The sequence below is a fragment of the Suncus etruscus genome, chromosome 15, assembly GCF_024139225.1.
Source record: "Suncus etruscus isolate mSunEtr1 chromosome 15, mSunEtr1.pri.cur, whole genome shotgun sequence".
NCBI classification, from domain to species: domain Eukaryota; kingdom Metazoa; phylum Chordata; class Mammalia; order Eulipotyphla; family Soricidae; genus Suncus; species Suncus etruscus.
Genome location: NC_064862.1, coordinates 33,640,511 through 33,661,818, shown reverse-complemented (window position 1 = coordinate 33,661,818; position 21,308 = coordinate 33,640,511). Strand labels below are relative to the sequence as shown.

The 21,308-nt window shown below is 50.9% G+C and overlaps 1 protein-coding gene across 39 annotated transcripts; it reads left to right on the top strand.

The window, feature by feature from the left end:
- Positions 1–2,804: 2,804 nt before the first annotated feature.
- Positions 2,805–19,905, top strand: NEFH (neurofilament heavy chain). Of its 39 annotated transcripts, none has more exons than XM_049788931.1 (7): positions 2,810–3,743; positions 6,811–7,010; positions 10,104–10,228; positions 17,271–18,012; positions 18,049–18,234; positions 18,289–18,330; positions 18,409–19,905. In XM_049788931.1, the coding sequence occupies exons 1-7, from the start codon at positions 2,843–2,845 to the stop codon at positions 19,282–19,284; spliced, it is 3,072 nt and encodes a 1,023-aa protein (XP_049644888.1). In that variant the 5' UTR covers positions 2,810–2,842; the 3' UTR covers positions 19,285–19,905. The 39 variants fall into 39 exon arrangements, with proteins under 39 accessions (XP_049644915.1, XP_049644912.1, XP_049644913.1 ...); XM_049788928.1 differs by having other exon boundaries at positions 2,811–3,743; positions 18,271–18,330; XM_049788942.1 differs by lacking the exon at positions 18,289–18,330 and adding an exon at positions 18,253–18,270 and having other exon boundaries at positions 2,812–3,743; positions 18,049–18,084; positions 18,349–19,905.
- Positions 19,906–21,308: the final 1,403 nt, after the last annotated feature.

Below are 21,308 nucleotides of genomic sequence, written 5' to 3'. Positions count from 1 at the left end.
GAAAGACTTCAGGGTTCTCACCCTCATGCAATTTTCCCAGCCACACAGTCACAATGGGGGGCTATTTTAGAACCTTGGCTCCTTGCCATCTGTGCCTCCCACACCAGTTGGTCCCCTAATTATAGCAGAGTCCACCTTGATATTCCCCCTTTATTGTCAGGCTGCCTGTACCCCAAGGATGCTTCTGCATTCTGCAGATGAATAAAAAGGAACAAGGTTCTGATGGCAAAAGTCCAAGCAGAATGAAAAGTAAATGGGGGAAGCCTGTGAGGGCAAGGGGGTCTGACACAGCCCCCTCCCCAAGGTCATTCTCAAAATCTCACCCACTACTCACCTCCATCAACCTTCCCACAACAAGCCAAAGTAGCTCCCTCTGCCCCCTGCAAGCAGGAGCATGGCTGGGTCTTTAAGAGGGGTGAAAAATGCTTCATCATGTTCGGTTTTTCCATGCAAATTCGAAGCTTCCCTTCCCCCCCTTCCCTAGTGCACCCTCCTTCCAGTAAAACGTGGTTAAAGGGACAGAGCGCTCTCAAGCCCCCTGCCTCAGGCTCTGCCTAAAACTGGAATTTGTGCGGAGGAATAGGGCAGAGAAAAGAACTGGTAGAGGTTTTGGTGGGGAGAACCTATCTGTCCTCATCCTGGGGAGTCACAGAAGGAAAAATCAGTGCGAGTTGGGAGTGTAGTGGAAGTTGGGTAATTACCAGAGTCTCTCAAACCCGATATATTTACACGGACTCCCTAGTGGGGTCCCCTAGCTCGCAGCACCACCGAAGTCCTTCAGTACCCAGGAAAAATGTGGCACGGCATAATCGAGAGAACTTCATGAAAAACGGGGGCTGAACCCCTAGTAGAAAGTCAGTGGGCTGGATCCCTGGCAGCACCTGACAGAGGGGAGAAGGGTGCGACCATACTTCCCTTCCCTCTGCCCAAGGGTACCTCCTTCCAACCGGTCAGGGAAGTGGATCTGTCCCTGGTGCTGAAGCCCAGCCACAGTATCGGTTTCACTCAAGACATTTGACAGGATGGGGCAGGAGCAATGGTTCAGCGGGCAGGGCATTCGCCTTGCACGTATCGACACGGGTTCAATCCTTGCACTCCACATAGTTCCCTGAGTACTGCCAGGAGTAATTAATTACTTCTGAGTGCAGAGCCAGGATTAACTTCTGAGCACCATCAGACACTTGGCAAGAGCCAGAACTCTGAGAAAGCTGAGTAATTCCAGCCATTACAGCGCTCCTGAATCCCAGAGACCCTTTTCTACTCGAGTCCCCAAAACCCCAAAGATATGAAAGACTTTGGCGCCCCCAAAGCATCCACCACTTCCCTGGGTAGGGGAAAAGGGAAAATAGTTGTGGGGATGGGGGAAGATAACAAGTTACAGCTAAGGGGACAGAGAGAGGAAACGAACTTCCACCAACACTGGGGGAGGTGGGGAGACTTGTTCAAGGTCAACTGACTGGTTGATCAGCTGGCAGACCCTGCTCCGAGAGCTTCCACCCCACCTCAGCACCCCAACTCTGGCTAGGTTCTCTGATCTTCAATCAGGCTCCTACCGAGGGATCCCGCTGCTCCATAACCGGGGTCCCCGTTGTTAGGGATGGCTGCGAGGTCTTTCATCTCCTATGCTATGTAACTCTAGATTTTGGGGTCCCCTTGAGCCCCCCATCAGGATTTCACGCTCTCTACCCTCTGTGATCCCTCCAGTCCCCCTAATCAGAGTAGCCCTGCCACTCTCCTCCCCTCCTAGGAAAAGGCTGCTGAGTTTCTGGGGCTTCCCCTGATGTCCCCCCCCACCCCCGCTAACTACTGGGGTTCAGTGGACCTCCATTCCTGCCCCCTAAAAGCACCCACCAGGCTTCCTTCTATGGCTCCTCTTTTTTCCTCTCTCCCTCCCGATTCCGGTGGGGCTACCTGGAGCAGCTCCCATCCCGAAGTCCTCTCCAACTATCAGAAAAACGCTTGTGCTCTTCTGCTTGTGCTCTGTCCTCACCTTGCGGACCCCACAGCCAAATGCAAACCCCCCTTCCTTCCGTGAGGTCTCCTCGTCCTCTCCGCATTGCATTCTCAAGAACACACATCACGAACACAGCTTTGCAAGAAAGTGCGCCCCGTTCCCGCTCCGGGGAGGGGGTCTCCCCAACTGCCGGGGGGGGAGGGTCCCCCTTTCCAGAGTCCCCCTAACCCCATGCTCCAAGGCAGGCAGGCAGAAGTGGGGACTCCAATGACAGACGATGCGCCTGTCCGTCGCCCCCACACCCCACACCTCTCCATCCCCGTGCCGAGCCGCCCCGCCCCGCTCACTGCGGCGGAGTTCGGTCCGGCCCGCCCGGACTGGGGGTTGGGGTGAATGAAGTGGGGGGGGGGAAGGACAGAAGGCGGATCGGGGCGCTCCTCCCCGCCCCCCAACCGCCGAGGGGCTGGCCCGGCCCGGAGCGCTATAAAAGGGCCCGGGCGGCCGGGGAGCTGCCGCAGTGCCGCCCGCTCCGCTCAGGCCCGCAGCTCGCTCGCTCCTTCTTTCCTTCCTTCCTTCCATCTTTCTTCTTCCTTCCTTTCTTCTTTTCTTTTCTTTCTTTTGTTTCTTTTCCTTTTTTCCTTTTTCTTTCTTTCTTTCTTTCTTTCTTTCTTTCTTTCTTTCTTTCTTTCTTTCTTTCTTTCCTTCTTTCTTTCTTTCCTTCTCTTATTTCTTTCCTTCCTTCTCTCTTTCTTCTTTCTTTCCTTTTTTTCTTTCTTTCTGTCCTTTTTTCTTTTTTTCCTTCTTTTTTTCTTTCTTTCCTTCCTTTTTCCTTTCCTTCTTTCCTTCCTTCCTTTTTCCTTTCCTTCTTTCCTTCCTCCCCGCGCCACGATGAGCTTCGGGGGCGCCGACGCGCTCCTGGGCGCCCCGTTCTCCCCGCTGCTGCTGGGGGGCGGCGGGCTGCCCTTGCCCTACGGCGCGGCCCGCAAGGGCTCCTCGGCGCGCTCGGCAGCCGGCTCCTCGAGCGGCTTCCACTCGTGGGCGCGGACGTCGGCCAGCGCCGCCTTCTCCTCCGCCTCGCCCTGCCCGGGCGGCCGATTCCGCGGCGCCTCGCTGAGCACCGACTCGCTGAGCACCGACACGCTGAGCAACGGGCCCGAGGCGGCGTCCTCGGCGGCGTCGAGCAGCGAGAAGGAGCAGCTGCAGGTGCTCAACGACCGCTTCGCGGGCTACATCGACAAGGTGCGGCAGCTGGAGGCGCACAACCGGCAGCTGGAGGGCGAGGCGGCGGCGCTGCGGCAGCAGCAGGCGGGCCGCGCGGCCATGGGCGAGCTGTACGAGCGCGAGGTGCGCGAGATGCGCGCGGCCCTCCTGCGCCTGCGCGCGGCGCGCGGCCAGCTGCGCCTGGAGCAGGAGCACCTGCTGGAGGACATCGCGCACGCGCGCCAGCGCCTGGACGACGAGGCCCGGCAGCGCGAGGAGGCGGAGGCGGCGGCGCGCGCGCTCGACCGCTACGCGCACGAGGCCGAGGCGGCGCGCGCGCAGCTGCAGAAGAAGGCGCAGGCGCTGCAGGACGAGTGCGGCTACCTGCGGCGCGCGCACCGCGAGGAGGTGGGCGAGCTGCTCGGCCAGATCCAGGGCGCGGGCGCGGCGGCGCAGGCGCACGCGCAGGCGCAGGCCGACGCCCGCGACGCTCTCAAGTGCGACGTCACGGCGGCGCTGCGCGAGATCCGCGCGCAGCTCGAGGGCCACACCGTGCAGAGCACGCTGCAGTCCGAGGAGTGGTTCCGAGGTGGGAGGCCCCGCCCCCAGGGGAGGGGCTAAGAGAGGGGAGGGGGAGGACGCAGCCGGGGGCGGAGCCTGCTGCTGGAGGGCGGGGCGGTGGCTCAGGCGGGAAGGAGTCGGCCTTGCACGTGCTAGTCTAGGACGGACCGGGTTCGATCCCCGACGCCCCATAGGGGTCTTCCCAAGCCTGAAGCTATTTCTGAGCTCATAGCCAGGAGGAACCCCTTGAGTGTCACCGGGTGTGGCCCAAGATCCCCCCCAAAAAAAGAATAAAATAATTATAAGAATTATCTTTAAGGGGGCCGGAGAGACAGCATGGAGGTAAGGCATTTATTTGCCTTTCATGCAGAAGGTGATTGGTTCGAATCCTGGCATCCCATATGGTCCCCCGAGCCTGACAGGAGCGATTTCTGAGCCTGGAGCCAGTAGTGACCCCTGAGCGCTGCCGGGTGTGACCCAAAAACCGAAAAAAAAAAAAAAAGAATTATCTTTAGGGAGATAGCATGGAGGTAGGGCATTTTTTGCCTTGCATGTACAAGGACGGTGGTTCGAATCCCGGCATCCCATATGGTCCCTGGAGCTTGCCAGGAGCGCTGCTGATGTGACCCAAAAACCAAAAAAAAAAAAAAAAGAATTTAGGGAGATAGCATGGAGGTAGGGCATTTGCCTTGCATGCAGAAGGATGGTGGTTCGAATCCCAGCATCCCAGATGTTCTAAGCCTGCCAGAAGCGATTTCTGAGCATAGAGCCAGGAGTAACCCCTGAGTGCCGCCAGATGTGACCCAAAAACCAAAAAATATATGTATCTTTTAATTCTGGGGCCAGAGTAGTGGCACAAGCAGTAAGGCATCTGCCTTGCACGTGCTAGTCTAGGATGGACTGCAGTTCAATCCCCTGGCATCCCATATGGTCTCCCAAGCCAGGGGCGATTTCTTTGCGCATATCCAGGAGTAACCCCTACGTTTCACAGGGTGTGGCCCAAAATCCAAAAAAGAAAAAAAATTAACTCTATGTCCCTCGCCACCTCCCCTGCCCACTTCTCGCCACGTTGACTCTCTGCTGTCCATGATCCCATAATCCCAGTGTCAGACCCCCCCCACCCCCCACCTTTCCGTCACGTTCCTTCCAGAGCTCCACTGGATCCTTCAGGTTCACTGTGGGAACCCCATTCTTTGTACTGCTCCCAGCTTTGCACTCAGCAATCATTCCTGGCAGGCTCCAAGGATTGAACCCAGATTGGCCACGTGCAAGGCACATGCCCCCCTACCCAGGGCATGTGCTATCTCGCCCCAGGGATCCCCATTCTTGTTGCCTCTCGGGCTCCTTTTCTCCACATTCTCTGCAGGGAACCAGCCCTGCAAATAATGAATGACTGAGTAGCTGAAGTATAGGGTAGTGTGCCCTGGGATGGCCCCAACCCTTCTCCCTTCTGGAGAGGGGACCACTCCAGGTGGGCTTGCAGTGCAGGGCTGTGTCCCCATGACTGCCCTCCCTGGCTGCCATTGCTTTTTGTGTTGAAAAAGGGAGGGAGGACCCCATGGGCAGCTGTGAAATTTCTAAACTGGAGGGTTCAGAAACCTCAACAGCTTTCAGTGTAAAAATTCTCACTCAGGGGCCGGGCAGTGGTGCTAGAGGTAAGGTGTCTGCCTTGCCTGCGCTAGCCTAGGACGGACCGCGGTTCGATCCCCCGGTGTCCCATATGGTCCCCCAAGCCAGGAGCGACTTCTGAGCGCATAGCCAGGAGTAACCCCTGAGCGTCACCGGGTGTGGCCCAAAAACAAACAAACAAAAAAAAAATTCTCACTCACTGGAAAGGTTTCTTCTTTCTGGTAGCACCAGCTGGGGGAAAAACTAGGGCTGGGGTATGACACAGGGCTTTTCTTTTCTTTTTTTCTTTTTTTTTGTTTTTTTTTTTGGGCCACACCCGGCGGTGCTCAGGGGTTACTCCTGGCTGTCTGCTCAGAAATAGCTCCTGGCAGGCACGGGGGACCATATGGGACACTGGGATTCGAACCAACCACCTTTGGTCCTGGATCGGCTGCTTGCAAGGCAAACACCGTTGTGCTATCTCTCCGGGCCCTTTTTTTTTTTTTTTTTTTTTTGACACAGGGCTTTTCTTGTCCTTTTCTGCCCTTGGCAACTGCTGAATGGTTCCCTCCCCGCTTTCTGCAGCAAGGCAGAATCTCTGGGTGCTCTTCACACTGACAGACACCTTTGTCCCCTATGCCCTCCCCCCCAAAAAAAAAACCCTAAACTGACTTCCTGCCCACTCCTTCCTCCTCCTCCATTCCCAGACCAAGCTCTGCTCTCTCAGGATTTAGTGTTCACTTGCAGGAGCAGGATAGTCTCCAGGTCTCCACTGGACCCTGAAGGTCTTCTGGGAACCAGAGTCTCATGTACTTGGTGGCGGGGTGACAATTACCAGCTCAGGTTCCTGGGTGCAGGAAGGGACAAAGGCGCTGACTGGGGCACTGCAGTGACCTTGGATTCCACAGGACAGAAATCTTCAGCAAAAGAGCCGTGGCTCCGCTGTGACCTGATAGTTCACAAACCCTTGTGCCTCTCTCAAGGTCATGGCTCAAACCCCAGGTATTGTGAATCAGGTTTTGCATCTAGTATGCTCAACATTGCCAATCCTGGGTAGGGAGTGGAACTGAACTATGAGATGGAATAGGAGTAGAAATGGAGACTCTGGGGCTAGAGCAGTATTATAGTGGGTAAGGTACTTGATTTACACATGGCCGACCTGGGTTAGATCCCCAGCACCCCAGTGATTGCCGATTTCCAGAGCCAGATGTAAGCCCTGAGTACCACTGGATGTGGCCTATAGAAAAAGAAATGGGGGCTACTTCTGCTCTGGTTCTTTAACAGGAGGAGCAATCTGATCCAGAGCCTGCTCACTGCAGGGTTGGGGGGGGGCGCTGCGGGTAGTGGTAATTTGGCTTCTCCAAAAGAAGGATGAGGTAAGTATCCAGAGTGGTCCAGAGCATAGCTAACATGAGGTAAACTCCCGAATGGATCCTGGAATCCGCATCCAGGCATATGTCTGACATTATGCCCTCCTTCTCTCCCAGTGCGGCTGGACCGCCTGTCAGAGGCAGCCAAAGTGAACACAGATGCCATGCGCTCGGCACAGGAGGAGATAACCGAGTATCGGCGCCAGCTGCAGGCCCGGACCACAGAGCTGGAGGCACTCAAAGGTACCAAGGACTCGCTGGAAAGGCAGCGCTCAGACCTGGAGGACCGGCACCAGGCGGACATCGCTTCCTATCAGGTGGGCTGGAGTGCGCGGGCAGGCTGCCTTGCTTGTCTGGTGGCCTTGGACTGTCTCTGCCCCTGTCTGTGCATTCTGGCAGTGGTCGTGACCATGGGCCTTGGAGTCTTGCAGCCAGGACTAGCTCCCTAGGATTCCTGGATTCCTTTCTCCATTTTGGTGTGGGGCGAAGGTGCCTGGGCCATACCTTGCAGGACTCAGAAACTATTCCCCATCTCCATTCTTGGGGTTCACTCCCTACAGTCCTTGGGGAGCAATGTGGTGCTGGGATCAGTCTGGGGTTGGCCTCATAGAAGGCAAGGGCCTTACTATTACTATCTCTCTGGACCCAAATCTGAAGACTTTGAATGTAGCGACAAAAAAGAAGAGAGCGCCAGAGAGTTAGTGCTTGCTTCTGTGCAGCAGACTCCAGTTGGATTCCTGTCACCTGCACAGGGTCCACAAGCACGTTCAGGAGTGGATAGTCAAGATAGCAATATTCTGCGAGTTTGGCTCAGTGGTAGAACATTTGCCTTGCATGTGTAAAGCCCTGAATTTGATCCCCAGTGCTAGAAAGGAAAGCGGAAGGAGGAAGGAATCAGGAGTGAGGGAGGGAGGGAGGGAAAGAACAGTGGGACGGAAGGAGAAAAGAAGGAAGGTAGGTTAGCTAAAGAGTCACAAACTTTGCGAATCTGAATGTGCTCAGCAGACTGGGACATTCATTAACAAGTGTCTGTGAGTACTAGGGAAGGCCTTGATAGTTCCCGCTATTAAAGCCACCCAATGGGGTCAGAGAGGTAGCACAGCAGTAGGCATTTGCCTTAGACACAGACCAAGCTTGGAGTAACCTCCAATACTATTGAATATAGTCCCAGAAATGAAAGAAAGAAATCAACAATTAAAAAAAGAGAATATCTGGGCCAAAGAGCTAGCACAATGATAGGGCGATTGCCTTGCACACGGCCAATCCAGGATGGATGGTGGTTCGATTCCCAGTACCCATATGGTCCCCTGAGCCTACTGGGAGCGATTTCTGAGCATGAGCCAGGAGTAACCCCTGGGTGCCGCTGGGTGTGGCCCAAAAACCAAAAAAGAAAGAGAGAGAGAGAGAGAGAGAGAGAGAGAGAGAGAGAGAGAGAGAGAGAGAGAGAGAGAGAGAGAGAATATCATTTTGGGGGGTCAGGGTGATAGTACAGCAGGTAAGGCACTTGCCTTGCATGCAGCTAACCTGAGTTTGATCCCTAGCATCCCATATGGTCTCCTAAGCTCAGAGCCTGAGTAACTCCTGAGCACCACCGGGTGTGGCCCATAAGCAAAGCAAAACAAGGGTAGAGAGATAGTACAGTGGGTGTATGTCTTGCCTTGCATGGAGTTGATCCAGGCTCGATCCCCAGCACACTATCTGGTCCCCTGAGCACTACTAGGAAGAATCACTGAGAACCGCCTGGTATGGAAAAAAAAAGGGGGGAGAATAAATTTAAAGAACATACCATGTAAGATATTTATGATTATAGGAAAAAGAACGCAAAAGAATCAGCCATATTGGTTCACTTTAAGCTGTGGTTCCAGTGGGCTTAACTTTAGGTGGAAGTTTCAGCTCATATTGTACATCTTTTACGTATTGTCTCAAGCTATCAGTAATAGATATTTTCTGAGCCCTACTATAAGGTGGAAACTTTGGGATTTTGTTTATTTTTTTTTATTTTGGGGTCATATCAAATAAGTAACCAAAGAAATAAGTGCTCAGAACTTTTTACACCTGGCTCTGTGCCCTGGTGATGTTCAGGGCACTATATGGATGATGGGAATCAAACCTGGCTTGGACACAGACAAGGCAAATGCCCTGCCCACTGTGCTATCTCCAATCCTTGGAACGCAGGGAAAACAGGGAGCAGAATGGACAACATGTTCCTATTGAACATTTTCTAATTTTAAGAAGTATCAGGGAGAGGGAGATAAGTCAGAGGGCTGGAGCATTCATTCCTAGATTCCATCCCTAGTACCACAGGGTCACCTGAGCATAGCTGAAGTCAAAACAAATAATCAGAAAACAACCATCATCCCCCATCATCTTGTCAACAAATTATAACCATGGATGGCAGCTGGTCTGTTTCATTCTGGAACATTCCCCACTGAGACTGCAGAGGTCACATGCACAGCTAGACCTTTGCTCTGGGTGGTTTATTTTTTTTTTGGGTGGTGGGGGGGCACACCTGGTGATGCTTAGGAGTTACTCCTGGCTATGCACTTAGAAATTTGCTCCTGATGGGGCCGGGCGGTGGCGCTAGAGGTAAAGTGCCTGCCTTGCCTGTGCTAGCCTTGGACGAACCGTGGTTCAATCCCCCGGCGTCCCATATGATCCCCCAAGCCAGGAGCAACTTCTGAGTGCATAGCCAGGAGTAACTCCTGAGCATTACTGGGTGTGGCCCAAACCAAAAAAAAAAAAAAAGAAATTTGTTCCTGGGCCGGCGAGGTGGCGCTAGAGGTAAGGTGACTGCCTTGCAAGCGCTAGCTAAGGAAGGACCGCAGTTCGATCCCCCAGCGTCCCATATGATCCCCCCAAGCCAGGGGCAATTTCTGAGCGCTTAGCCAGGAGTAACCCCTGAGCATCAAACGGGTGTGGCCCGAAAAACCAAAAACAAACAAACAAACAAAAAAAGAAATTTGCTCCTGGCTTGGAGAACTATACAGGACACCTGGGGATTGAATCACAGTCCATTCTGGGTCAGCAGCATGCAAGGCAAATGCCCTACCGATGCGTCATTGCTCTGGCCCCATGCTCTATGTGGATTCTAGGTCTATGAAGGTGGTCCTGTGACTTTGACAGATAGAAATTAGCCCCAGGTTCCTGGGCAGGATGAAATTGCTCTGATTCGAGGCTGGAGTAATAATTCATTGGGTAGGATATTTGCCTTGCATGCTGCTGATTACAGCATCCCATATGGTCCTCTGGACCTGCTAGAAATGAGTCCTGAGAGCAGAGCCAGAAGTCAGCCCTGAGCATCACTCCCCCTATACACAAAGAAACTTATCTGGTTTGTGCTATCTGCCCACGTTCTGGGTGGAGGGACCAGGAGCTGACTAGTGTGTGATGTGTGTGCCCTCTTCTCTCAGGACGCCATCCAGCAGCTGGACAGTGAGCTAAGGAGCACCAAGTGGGAGATGGCAGCCCAGCTACGCGAGTACCAAGACCTGCTCAATGTCAAAATGGCACTGGACATAGAGATTGCTGCTTACAGGTGGGCCTCCCTGGGCTTTGGCTAATGGAGAACCTTGGTGTCCATATCAGGACCTGGGCCTTAGGTTACAAGTCTCGAGAGGCAACCTGCTTGTCTTAGAGTCAAAATTCCTTTTAGTTTTGGTGAAATGTATATAGCACAAAATTTATCATCTAGGAGCTGGAGGTCGTACAGCAATTACCAGGCTTTTGCCTTGAATGTGGCTAACCTGGGTTTAAAACCCGGCACCCCATATAGTCCCCTGAACCCTAGAAGTGATCTTTGAGCACAGAGCCAGGAATCAGCCCTGAGTACTATGGCTGTGGCCAGAAACAACAACCAAAAAATTACCATCTCTCCCTTTTAGTGGGGATTTTATTTTGATTGTTTTTTTTTTGGTTTATTTATTGGATGTGATTTTTTTTTTTTTTTGGTTTTTCGGGCCACACCCATTTGATGCTCAGGGGTTACTCCTGGCTAAGCTCAGAAATTGACCCTGGCCTGGGGAGACTATATGGGACACTGGGGGATCTAACCACAGTCACGATCTTTCCTTGGCTAGTGCTTGCAAGGCAGCACCTTACCTCTAGCGCCACCTTGCCAGCCCCTTTTTTGTTTATTTATTTATTTTTGTTTTTTTGGGTCACACCTGGTGACACTCAGGGGTTACTCCTAGCTATGCTTTCAGATATCGCTCCTGGTTTGAGGGACCATATGGGATGCCAGAGATCAAGCCCAGGTCTGTCCTGGCTCAGCCGCATGCAAGGCAAATGCCCCACCGCTGTGCTATGGCCCCCTGTTTTTGGTGGGGGCACACCTGGTGATGCTTAGGGGTTACTCCAGGCTATGTGCTCAGAAATCGCTCCTGGCTTGGGGGACCATATGGGATGCTGGGGGATCAAACCCAGGTCCGTCCTAGGCTAGTGCCAGCAAGGCAAATGTCTTACTGCTCCGTGCCACCACTTCAACCCCTGCTCCGGCCCCTTTTTATTTATTTTTTAATCTCTTTTTTGGGGGGGTCATACCTGGCTACTCCTGGCTCTGTACTCAGAAATTACTACTGGCAGGCTGCTGGGGATCGAACCTGGGTTCGTCCCGGGGTTGGCTGCATGCAAAGCAAACACCCTACCACTGTGCTATCTTTCTGACCCCTATTTTGAGTGTATTTTTTGTGGAGGGGCACACCTAGTGACGCTCAAGGGTTACTCCTGGCTATGTGCTCAGAAATCGCTCTTGGTTTGGGGGACCATATGGGATGCCAGGAGATCGAACCATGGTCCATCCTAGGTTAGCCACTTGCAAGGCAAACTCCCTACTGCTGTGCCACCACTCTGGCCCCTATTTTAAGTGCTTTTAAAAGAAATATACCCAACAATGTTTGGAGGGAGAGCTTGCTTCCCCTTCAGTGCTTGGGGGTTGCTTCAAGAGATACTCTGAGGACTACATGGTACCAGGGAATGAACCCCTGGGTTTCAGCATGCAGTGAATGTACTCCAATTCATTTAGCTATCTCCTTAGCCCCATTTAACCATTTTATTTATTTATTTTTGGTGTTTTGGTGGTGTGCAGGACTTAACTCCTGTGCTATGTGCCAGGAGTCCCTCCTGGCAGGATTCAGGGGATTACATATAGTGTCAGGGATTAAAAAAATGATGGTAACATGTAAGACAAGCACCTTAACCTTATATATCATTTAACTATTTTATTTGGGGGGGATGTCCACACCCAGCAGTACTCAGGTCCTACTCCTAGCACTGATATTAGGAGTCACTCCTAGAATTCCCCAGGGGACTATATGGGGTGCCAGAGATTGAACCAAGCTCACGCACATGCATCAGACATGCCTTATTCATGTACTGCCTCTCCAGCCCCGCCCCCCATTTAATAATTTTTAAGTTGTGATTCAAGCCAAAGATGGAACTTGGTTTAGAACATAGCCTACATAGATAGGTCCCAGAATCAATTCCCAGAGTAGTCATGTGTTTGCTATTCAGTTGCATTGATTTATTTATACTTTTATGTGACCATCTCACCACCATCTTTTTTTTTGTTTTGTTTTTTGGTTTTTTGGTTTTTGGATTACACCTGGCAGTGCTCAGGGGCTATTCCTAGATCTACGCTCAGAAATCGCTCCTGGCAGGCTTGGGAGGACCATATGGGATTCCGGGATTCGAACCACCGTCCTTCTGCATGCAAGGCAAATGCCTTACCTACATCCTATCTCTCAGGCCCCCTCATCACCATCTTTTTATTTATTTATTTATTTATTTATTTATTTATTTATTTTGGTTTTTGGCCACACCCGGTGGTGCTTGGGTTACTCCTGACTCTGTGCTCAGAAGTCGCCCCTGGCTGGCTCAGGGGAACCATACGGAATGGCGGGAATCTAACCACTGTCTGTTCTGCAAAGCAAATGCCCTACTGCTGTGCTGTCTCTCCAGCCCCTCCTCACCACTATCTTTAGAACTTTTATCATCTTCCCAAACTGAAGGTCTTCTCATTATGTAGAAACTCCCCATTCCCTTCCTTTTCCTTTCCCTACCCCTGGCAACTGTCACTTTTCTCTGAGATGCAGGGGTGGAGAGGATGGTTCTGCTGTGCTCAGAAGCTGTTCCCTGCTTTGTGCTCAGAACTGACCCCTGGTGGTAGCTCAGGGGACCATATGTGGTGTCAGGAATTGAACTGGGGTTGGCTGCATGTAAGGCGGGTGTGTCACCCCTGTGCACTGTCTGGAGTAGTTTTTGAGCATTTCAAGGTGTGGCCCAAAAAGCAAAAACAGAAACTAAAAGGCAGGGGCCATAGCAATAGTATATCAGGTAGGGCATTTGACTCGCACACAGTTGACCCAGGTTCAGTCCCTGGTATCCCATATGTTCCCCTGTACACTTCCAGGAGTAGTTCCTCAGTGCAGAGCCACTGTCAGGTGTGACCCAGAAAGCAAAAGTAAACAAATAAACAAACACATAAATAGAAATTATAGCATAGAAATTGATTACAATAAAATGCCAGTTTTGTTGTTGTTGTTTTGGTTTTTGGGTCACACCAAGACAAAAACTTTTGTTTTCATTTCTGGACCACACTCAGCAGTGCCCAGCAGATCATATGTCATGCTGGGGATCAAACCTGGGTTCTCTGCATTCTGGTTCAAAGCAAGTACCTTACCTCCCCTGCTGGTCTCACCAAGACAAGAATCTTTTTTTTTTTTTTTTTTTTTTTTTTTTGGTTTTTGGGCCATACCCGGCGATGCTCAGGGGTTACTCCTGGCTGTCTGCTCAGAAATAGCTCCTGGCAGGCACAGGGGACCATATGGGACACTGGGATTCGAACCAACCACCTTTGGTCCTGGATCAGCTGCTTGCAAGGCAAACGCCGCTGTGCTATCTCTCCGGGCCCCAAGACAATGGATAATGACTTAGTGTTAAATCTGCTCACCTCCTCATCAAATCCAGCCAGCCACAGGTTAAAATGGAAGTACCTGAATTTTCAGGGGACTTTTAAACTCTGCCTCTCTGTCAGGGTTTCTTAGCTTTTGAGTTTCTGAGCATTTGATTCCTGGTTTGGTTCCTTCTACAACAGAGGGGATGATAACAGTGACTCTGTGAAGGAGGTGTGTGGAAAAGGTGCCAGTCCTTTCTATCAGCTAACCTCTAAGTAATGTAGGAATTCTGGGCTGCCCAGAGAAAGTCCTCAGAGGTGGAAACCTCCCAGCTCAGCAGTTTTTTGCTAAAGAGGCTGAATGACTCAGGAAATCCAAGGTGCTGACCGGTGGCCCTTGGTTTGCCACCTCTTGTTCTAGTTCGTAGACGGGACACTGAAACATGGTTGGTGAACTAGTACAGTCAGCATCATTCTGAAGCCTACTAAAAGACAGACTGCAAGGAAAGAGAGAGAGAGAGAGAGAGAGAGAGAGAGAGAGAGAGAGAGAGAGAGAGAGAGAGAGAGAGAGAGAGAGAGAGAGAGAGAGAGAGAGAGAGGGAGTATAGAAGGTAGAATATTCACCTAGCACAAGAACTGGTTAAATCCCATAGAATCCCCTGAGCCCCACCAGGAGTGATTTGATTTAAAAAAAAAATTGGGAGGGGTATCAGGAATGAATGTTGAGTGAATAGCTTGGAATAAGTCCTGAGCACTGCTGGGTGTGGACCAAAAACCATACAAACAAGACAAAAAGCAGATAGTGCAAATCTGCTAATCAAAATTGGCATTTGGGGGCCGGAGCGATAGCACAGCAGTAGGGCATTTGCCTTGCACACAGACGACCCAGGATGGACCTGGGTCCAATCCTTGTCATCCCATATCCCAAGCTAGGAGCAATTTCTGAGCACAGAGCCAGGAGTAACCCCTGAGCATCACCAGGTGTGACCCAAAAACAAAAAATGACAACAACAACAAAATTGGCATTTTATTCTAATTAATTTCTATGCTATAATTTCTATTTAAGTGTTTGTTTATTTGTTTACTTTTGCTTTCTGGGTCACACCTGACAGTGGTCAGGGTCTCCTGGCTTTGTACTGAGGAACTACTCCTGGAAGTGTACAGGGGAACATATGGGATACCACGGACTGAACCTGGGTCAACTGTGTGCAAGTCAAATGCCCTACCTGATATACTATTGCTATGGCCCCTGCCTTTTAGTTTCTGTTTTTGCTTTTTGGGCCACACCTGGAAATGCTCAACAACTACTCCATGCAGTGCACAGGGACCATATGGGGTATTGGGGATTGAACTCTGGTCATGTGCGTGCAAGCCAAGTGCCTTACCTGCTATACTATCTCTCTGACCCCTGTATTTATTTTTGCCGTGCTGGAAAAGAAACCTGGAGCCTCACATATGCACAGAAACTGATATACAGCTGAGTTACTTCCCTTGCATAAAACAAGGAAGATGTAATTACTGCCATGTTTGCCTACACTGATGGGGACAGGTTCTGCCTGGTATTTTTTATTCATTATCTCATTGAAACTACTTTCTGTGTAGTCTGTGACTTTCTTTCTACCAGTGAGGAGACCACAGTTAAAAAGTTTGGCTCAGGGGCTGGGAAGGTGGCGCTAGAGGTAAGGTGTCTGCCTTGCAAGCACTAGCGTAGGACGGACTGAGGTTCGATCCCCGGGTGTCCCATAAAGTCCCCCCAAGCCAGGGGTGATTTCTGAGTGCATAGCCAGGAGTAACCACTGAGCGTCAAAAGGGTGTGGCCCAAAATCAAAAAAAAAAAAGTTTGGCTCAGAGGCCAGAGAGATAGTACAAACATTAAGGTATTTTTCCTGAATCCCAGCATCTGGTGTCCTGAGCACCTATAGATATGGAAAAAGGCTTGTTCAAGATCACATATGCACTAAATAGCCAAAAATTGAAACTGCTCTCACCTAAAACTACGGGATAAAAAGGTTATGGAAGGTGCCAGAGTGATATGGGTAGGGCATTTGTCTTTCTTGTTTGTTTGGTTGGTTGGTTTTTTTGGGGTCACACCCCGGCAGTGCTCAGGGGTTACTCCTGGCTCTATGCTCAGAAATTGCTCCTGGCAGGCTCGGGGGACCCTATGGGATGCCAGGATTTGAACCACTGTCCTTCTTCGTCTAAGGTCTAAGGCAAACGCCTTACCGCTGTGCTATCTCTCCTGCCCCTATCTTTCACGTAGCTGACCCAGGTTTGATCTCTGGCATCCTGTATGGTCCCCCAAACCTGCTAGGAGTGATTTCTGAGCACAGAGCCAGGAGTAACCCTTGAGTGCCTCTGGATATGCCTCCCCCCAAAGATAAAAGGGTTATGGGAGAACTTGACATTCAAAAGGACCTTCGAAGAGATCTTAAACCCAAATCTATAAAGGCAGAATTGTTGATTCAGGATTATAGCTTCCTCTTGAATATTAATTTAATTGAGGGGCAACAGTGTAGTTTTCATCAATGCAGGATTCTTTGGAGGCAGTTTTTCAGTACAGGTATTTAAGTTCATAAGCTGCAGCATCAGCTACATGAAACATGAGCAACACCAGTGGGATGCAGGTTCTATATGGTCTGTGGGAATGACTTGCTGAGTCACCTTTTCTAATCCCCACCAAAGTCAAGGCCACTGCATGCTTTAGGCCCACAAGGGAACCCAAAAAGACCCAGACTCACCAACGTTCTCAGAGAAAGAGTAAAATGTCTGGGCCAGAGAGATGGCACAGCAGGTAGGGCAATGGCCTTGCATATGGTCCATGCTGGGTTTTATCCCCAGCATTCCATACAGTCCCCTGAGCACTGCTAGGAGTAATTCCTGAGTGCAGAGCCAGGAGTCATCCCTAAGCAGTGCTAGGTGTGATTCAAAAAAATAAAAGTAAAAGGGCCGGAGTGGTGGTGCTAGAGGTAAGGCATCATTTGCCTTGCAAGCGCTAGCCTAGGACGGACCGCAGTTCGATCCCCCTGCGTCTCATATGGTTTCCCTGAGCCAGGAGCAATTTCTGAGCGCATAGTCAGGAGTAACCCCTGAGTGTCAAGTGGGTGTGGCCCAAGAAAACAAAAAAAGTAAAGAAAAGAAAAGAAAAAAATGTAAAATGTTATGGGGCCAGGGGCAGGTGAGGTGGCGCTGGAGGTAAGGTGTCTGCCTTGCAAGCGCTAGCCAAGGAACAGACCACGGTTCGATCCCCTGGCGTCCCATATGGTCCCCCTAAGCCAGGGGCAATTTCTGAGCGCTTAGCCAGGAGTAACCCCTGAGCATTAAATGGGGGTGGCCTCAAAAACAAAACAAAACAAAACAAAAATGTTAAGGGGCTGGAGTGATAGCACAGTGATAGTGCGTTTGCCCTGCACACTGCTGACCCAGGACAGACTTTGGTTCGATCCCCTGCATCCCATATGGTCCCTCAAGCCAGGAGTGACCCTTGAGTTTCACCAGTTGTGCCCCCCCCAAAAAAAAAGTAAAATGTTTTGGGACTGAAAAAGATAATCCAGAGGCTAAGGTATTTGCCTTGCATTTAGCTGACCCTGGCTCAATCCCCAGTTTGATCCCTAAGTGTGACCCAAAACAGAAATGAAAAAAAGAGTGAGAGAGAGAGAGAGAGTAAAATGTTCTGTTCTCCATTCTGCAGGAAACTCTTGGAGGGTGAAGAGTGTCGGATTGGCTTTGGTCCTATTCCTTTCTCCCTTCCAGAAGGACTCCCCAAAATTCCCTCTGCCACTACTCACATAAAGGTCAAAAGTGAAGAGATGATCAAAGTGGTAGAAAAGTCGGAGAAAGAAACTGTGATTGTGGAAGAACAGACAGAGGAGATCCAAGTTACTGAAGAAGTGACTGAAGAAGAGGAGAAAGAGGCCAAAGAGGAGGAGGAGGAGGAAGAGGAAGAGGGGGAAGAGGAGGAAGGAGGAGAAGGAGGAGAAGAAGCAGAAAAGTCTGCCCCAGAAGAAGAGACTGCATCCCCTGAGGAGGAGGCCAAGTCTCCTGCAAAGGAAGAAGCCAAGTCCCCAGCTGAGGTGAAGTCCCCAGAGAAGGTCAAGTCACCAGGGAAGGAAGAAGCAAAGTTGCCTCCTGAGGTGAAGAGTCCAGTGAAGGCTAAGTCTCCCGTGAAAGAAGAGGCAAAATCACCAGCTGCAGTCAAGTCCCCAGAGAAGGCCACATCTCCTGTGGAGGTCAAATCCCCAGAGAAGGCCAAGTCTCCTGTGGAGGTCAAGTCTCCTGAGAAAGCCAAGTCCCCGGAGAAAGAAGAGGTCAAGTCTCCAGAGAAGGCCAAGTCCCCTATTGAAGTCAAGTCCCCTGAGAAGGCCAAGTCCCCTGTAGAAGTCAAGTCTCCTGAGAAAGCCAAGTCACCTGTGGAAGTCAAATCCCCAGAGAAGGTCAAGTCCCCTGTGGAGGCCAAATTCCCAGAGAAGGCCAAGTCCCCTGTGGAAGTTAAGTCTCCTGAGAAAGCCAAGCCCCCTGAGAAGGCTAAGGTCCCAGAGAAAGAAGAAGCCAAGTCCCCAGAGAAGGCCAAGTCCCCCATGGAGCTCAAATCCCCAGAGAAGGCCAAGTCCCCTGTGGAGATCAAATCCCCAGTGAAGGCCAAGTCCCCTGTGGAGGTCAAATCCCCAGAGAAGGCCAAGTCCCCTGTGGAGGTCAAATCCCCAGAAAAGGCCAAGTCCCCAGAGAAAGAAGAGGCTAAGACACCAGAGAAGGCCAAGTCTCCTGTGGAGGTCAAATCCCCAGAGAATGCCAAGTCCCCAGAGAAAGAAGAAGCTAAGACACCAGAGAAGGCCAAGTCCCCTGTGGAAGTCAAGTCCCCAGTCAAAGAGGAAGCCAAGTCCCCTGATAAGGCCAAGACTCTTGATGTGAAGACCCCAGAAGCTAAGACCATAGTAAAGGAGGAAGTGAGGTCTCCAGCAGACATTAAGTCCCCTGAGATGGCCAAAAGCCCTGTCACGGAAGAAGTGAAGTCCCAAGAGAAGGTCAAATCTCCAGAGAAGGAGGTGAAGGCCCCTGAGAAGGAGGTCCCAAAGAAAGCAGAGGCAAAGTCTCCCACGAAGGAGGAGAAACCCCAAGAAGTGGAAGTCAAAGAGCCCCCAAAGAAGGCAGAGGAAGAGAAAACTCCAGGTGTACCAAAAACTGAGAAGGATGGCACGAAAGCTGAGGGGCCGAAGAAAGAGGCTTCCAAGCCAGAAGGGGAGAAGACAGAACCCACTGTGGAACAGCCCCAAGAAGCCAAGGGAGAAGCCAAGAAGGAGGAGGCTGAGAAGAAAAAGGCAGTAACTCCTGAGAAGGAGGCTCCTGCCAGTGTGAAAGAAGAAGCCAAACCCAAAGAGAAGGTTGAGGAGGCAAAGAAGGAACCAGAAGATACCAAGGCCAAAGAGGTCAGCAAAGCCGCAGAGAAGGAGCCAGAAAAACCAAAGAAGGAAGAGACACCAGTAGTCCCCGAGAAGAAAGAGTCCAAGGAGGAGAAGGCCACAGAAGCCAAGAAACCTGAGGAGAAACCCAAAACAGAGGCCCAAGGCAAGGAGGAGCCCAGCAAAGAGGCTGCTTTGCCCGGCAAAGGTAAGACGGAAAAGGTCGAGAAATCCTCCAGCACAGACCAGAGAGACAGCAGGCCTCCGGAGAAGGCCACGGAAGACAAGGCCACGAAAGGGGAGAAGTAAGGCAGGGAGAGTGTGGCACAACCAGAATAGCCAAAGAGACTCAACGAGGGTCCAGGAACTCAAGGGTTGACGGAATGAATGTTCATCTTTTTTCTTCCCTGTCTTTGAGTCAGAAGAAAGTCTGCTTAGGTGATGGACCCTCCGTTACCAAATAGGAATTTCTACTTAGCAATATTGTTAGCAAGAGAGGGCAACTCCCAACCCCACCCCATGTCCCCCTCCCACGCCCCACACCCTCCTCTGGCCGATGGACAATTCTGATCGCTTATGTAGCTGAATGTGCTATGTACTGAATGGCCCACGTAAACACTTGACTACCACAGCTGGCCCCTTCCTTTCCCAATAAGTGCATTTATTTCCTGTATGTGCAACTGACAGGTGACCGCAATAATGAATGAGCAGTTAGAAACACATTATGCTTGAGATGTCTTAACCTATTCCCAAATGCCTTCTGTTTTCCAAAGGAGTGAACGGAGCCCTTGCCCAGAACTCTCAAATCTGGAAGAGCCGGAGCGGGTAGGGCGGGCTCTGGCCACTGAATTATGCCAGGGCACACTTTTCCACTGAAGTCCACTTTCAATTGCTTCTGTGCAATAAAAATCAAGTGCTTATCAAATGAAACCACTATTCTGGTCATTCTTTTCCCTCTGGCAGGCAGGAAATCACTCTTGATATTGCACAGGACTGAGCAAGCATCCAAGGTCCCCAGTGAGTTGGGGATTAGATCCTGCTATTTCTGGGGGGGGGGGGGCAAGTCATGTGTCCAGCATGTATCTGGTGCTTTGTTGTGTGCTGGTACAGAGGTGGCCCGGATGTGATTCCTCAGTGTGGTCTGTATAGCCTTTGTAGTAGTAGCAGTCAGTTAGGAACTGATAAACACAAGTTCATCCTTTCCACACCAGACCATTAATCTACCCTGTCAGCCTGGGAGAGCATAAACGTCACCATTCTCTCTTGACTAGGAGGTACCCAGAAGTGTGAAAACAGGTGAGGTCCTGAGGGCATATAAGAGTATTTCTGGGGCCGGAGAGATAGCATGGAGGTAAGGCGTTTGCCTTTCATGCAGAAGGTCATCTGTTCGAATCCTGGCGTCCCATATGGTCCCCTGTGCCTGCCAGGAGCAATTTCTGAGCATGGAGCCAGGAGTAACACCTGAGCACTGCCGGGTGTGACCCAAAAAAAAAAAAAAGAGTATTTCTAGGAGCTACAGAGACAGTGCAATGGGTAAGGTGTTTACTGTGCATGTGATCATCCTAGGCTCAATCCCAGCATCCCATCCCATATGGTCTCCTGAACCTCCCAGGAGTGATTCCTGAGTACAAAACCAGAAATAACCCCTGCGTATGGACCAAAGCCAAAAGAAAAAGTATTACTAGAGCTCTGTATTTATTATTATTTTGGTTTTTGGGTCATACCTGGCAGCGCTCAGAGGTTACTCCTGACTCTGTGCTCAGAAATCGCTCCTGGCAGGCACGGGGGATCATATGGGATGCTGGGATCCAAACCACCGTCTGTCCTGGATTGGCCTCGTGCAAGCCATACCACTGTACTGTCTTTCCAGCCCCTTATTTATATTTTGTAAGGCGAAAAGACCTGTCTGCAGGATCACATCTAGCGAATTCACCCCGAGTGAAGACTACAAATCTCTCTGGGGAAGACGTTACCAGTATTTGCTTATATTCCATACTCCAGCCTATTGCTCCAAACAGCAATTTTTTGCAGATTCACCTGGGTCTTCACTTTAAAATTCTGTGGTTTCCAGTTTTAGCACTTGCCTGATACCTTGTTCTATTTGCCTGGCACCTCTTCTGGGATTGCTTCTCGCCTTTTTACCCCAACTAGATAATTCTCAGAAAGTGATCATACTCTGTTTTGGGAGGAGGCAACACACTAGCCATGCTCAGGGACTGTTCTTGACTCTGCTCAGGGATCATTCCTAGTGGTGTTCAGGGCATCATATATGGTGCTGGTAATCGGAACAGGGTTAATCTCATACAAGGCAAGCACTTTAACCCCTGTAATAT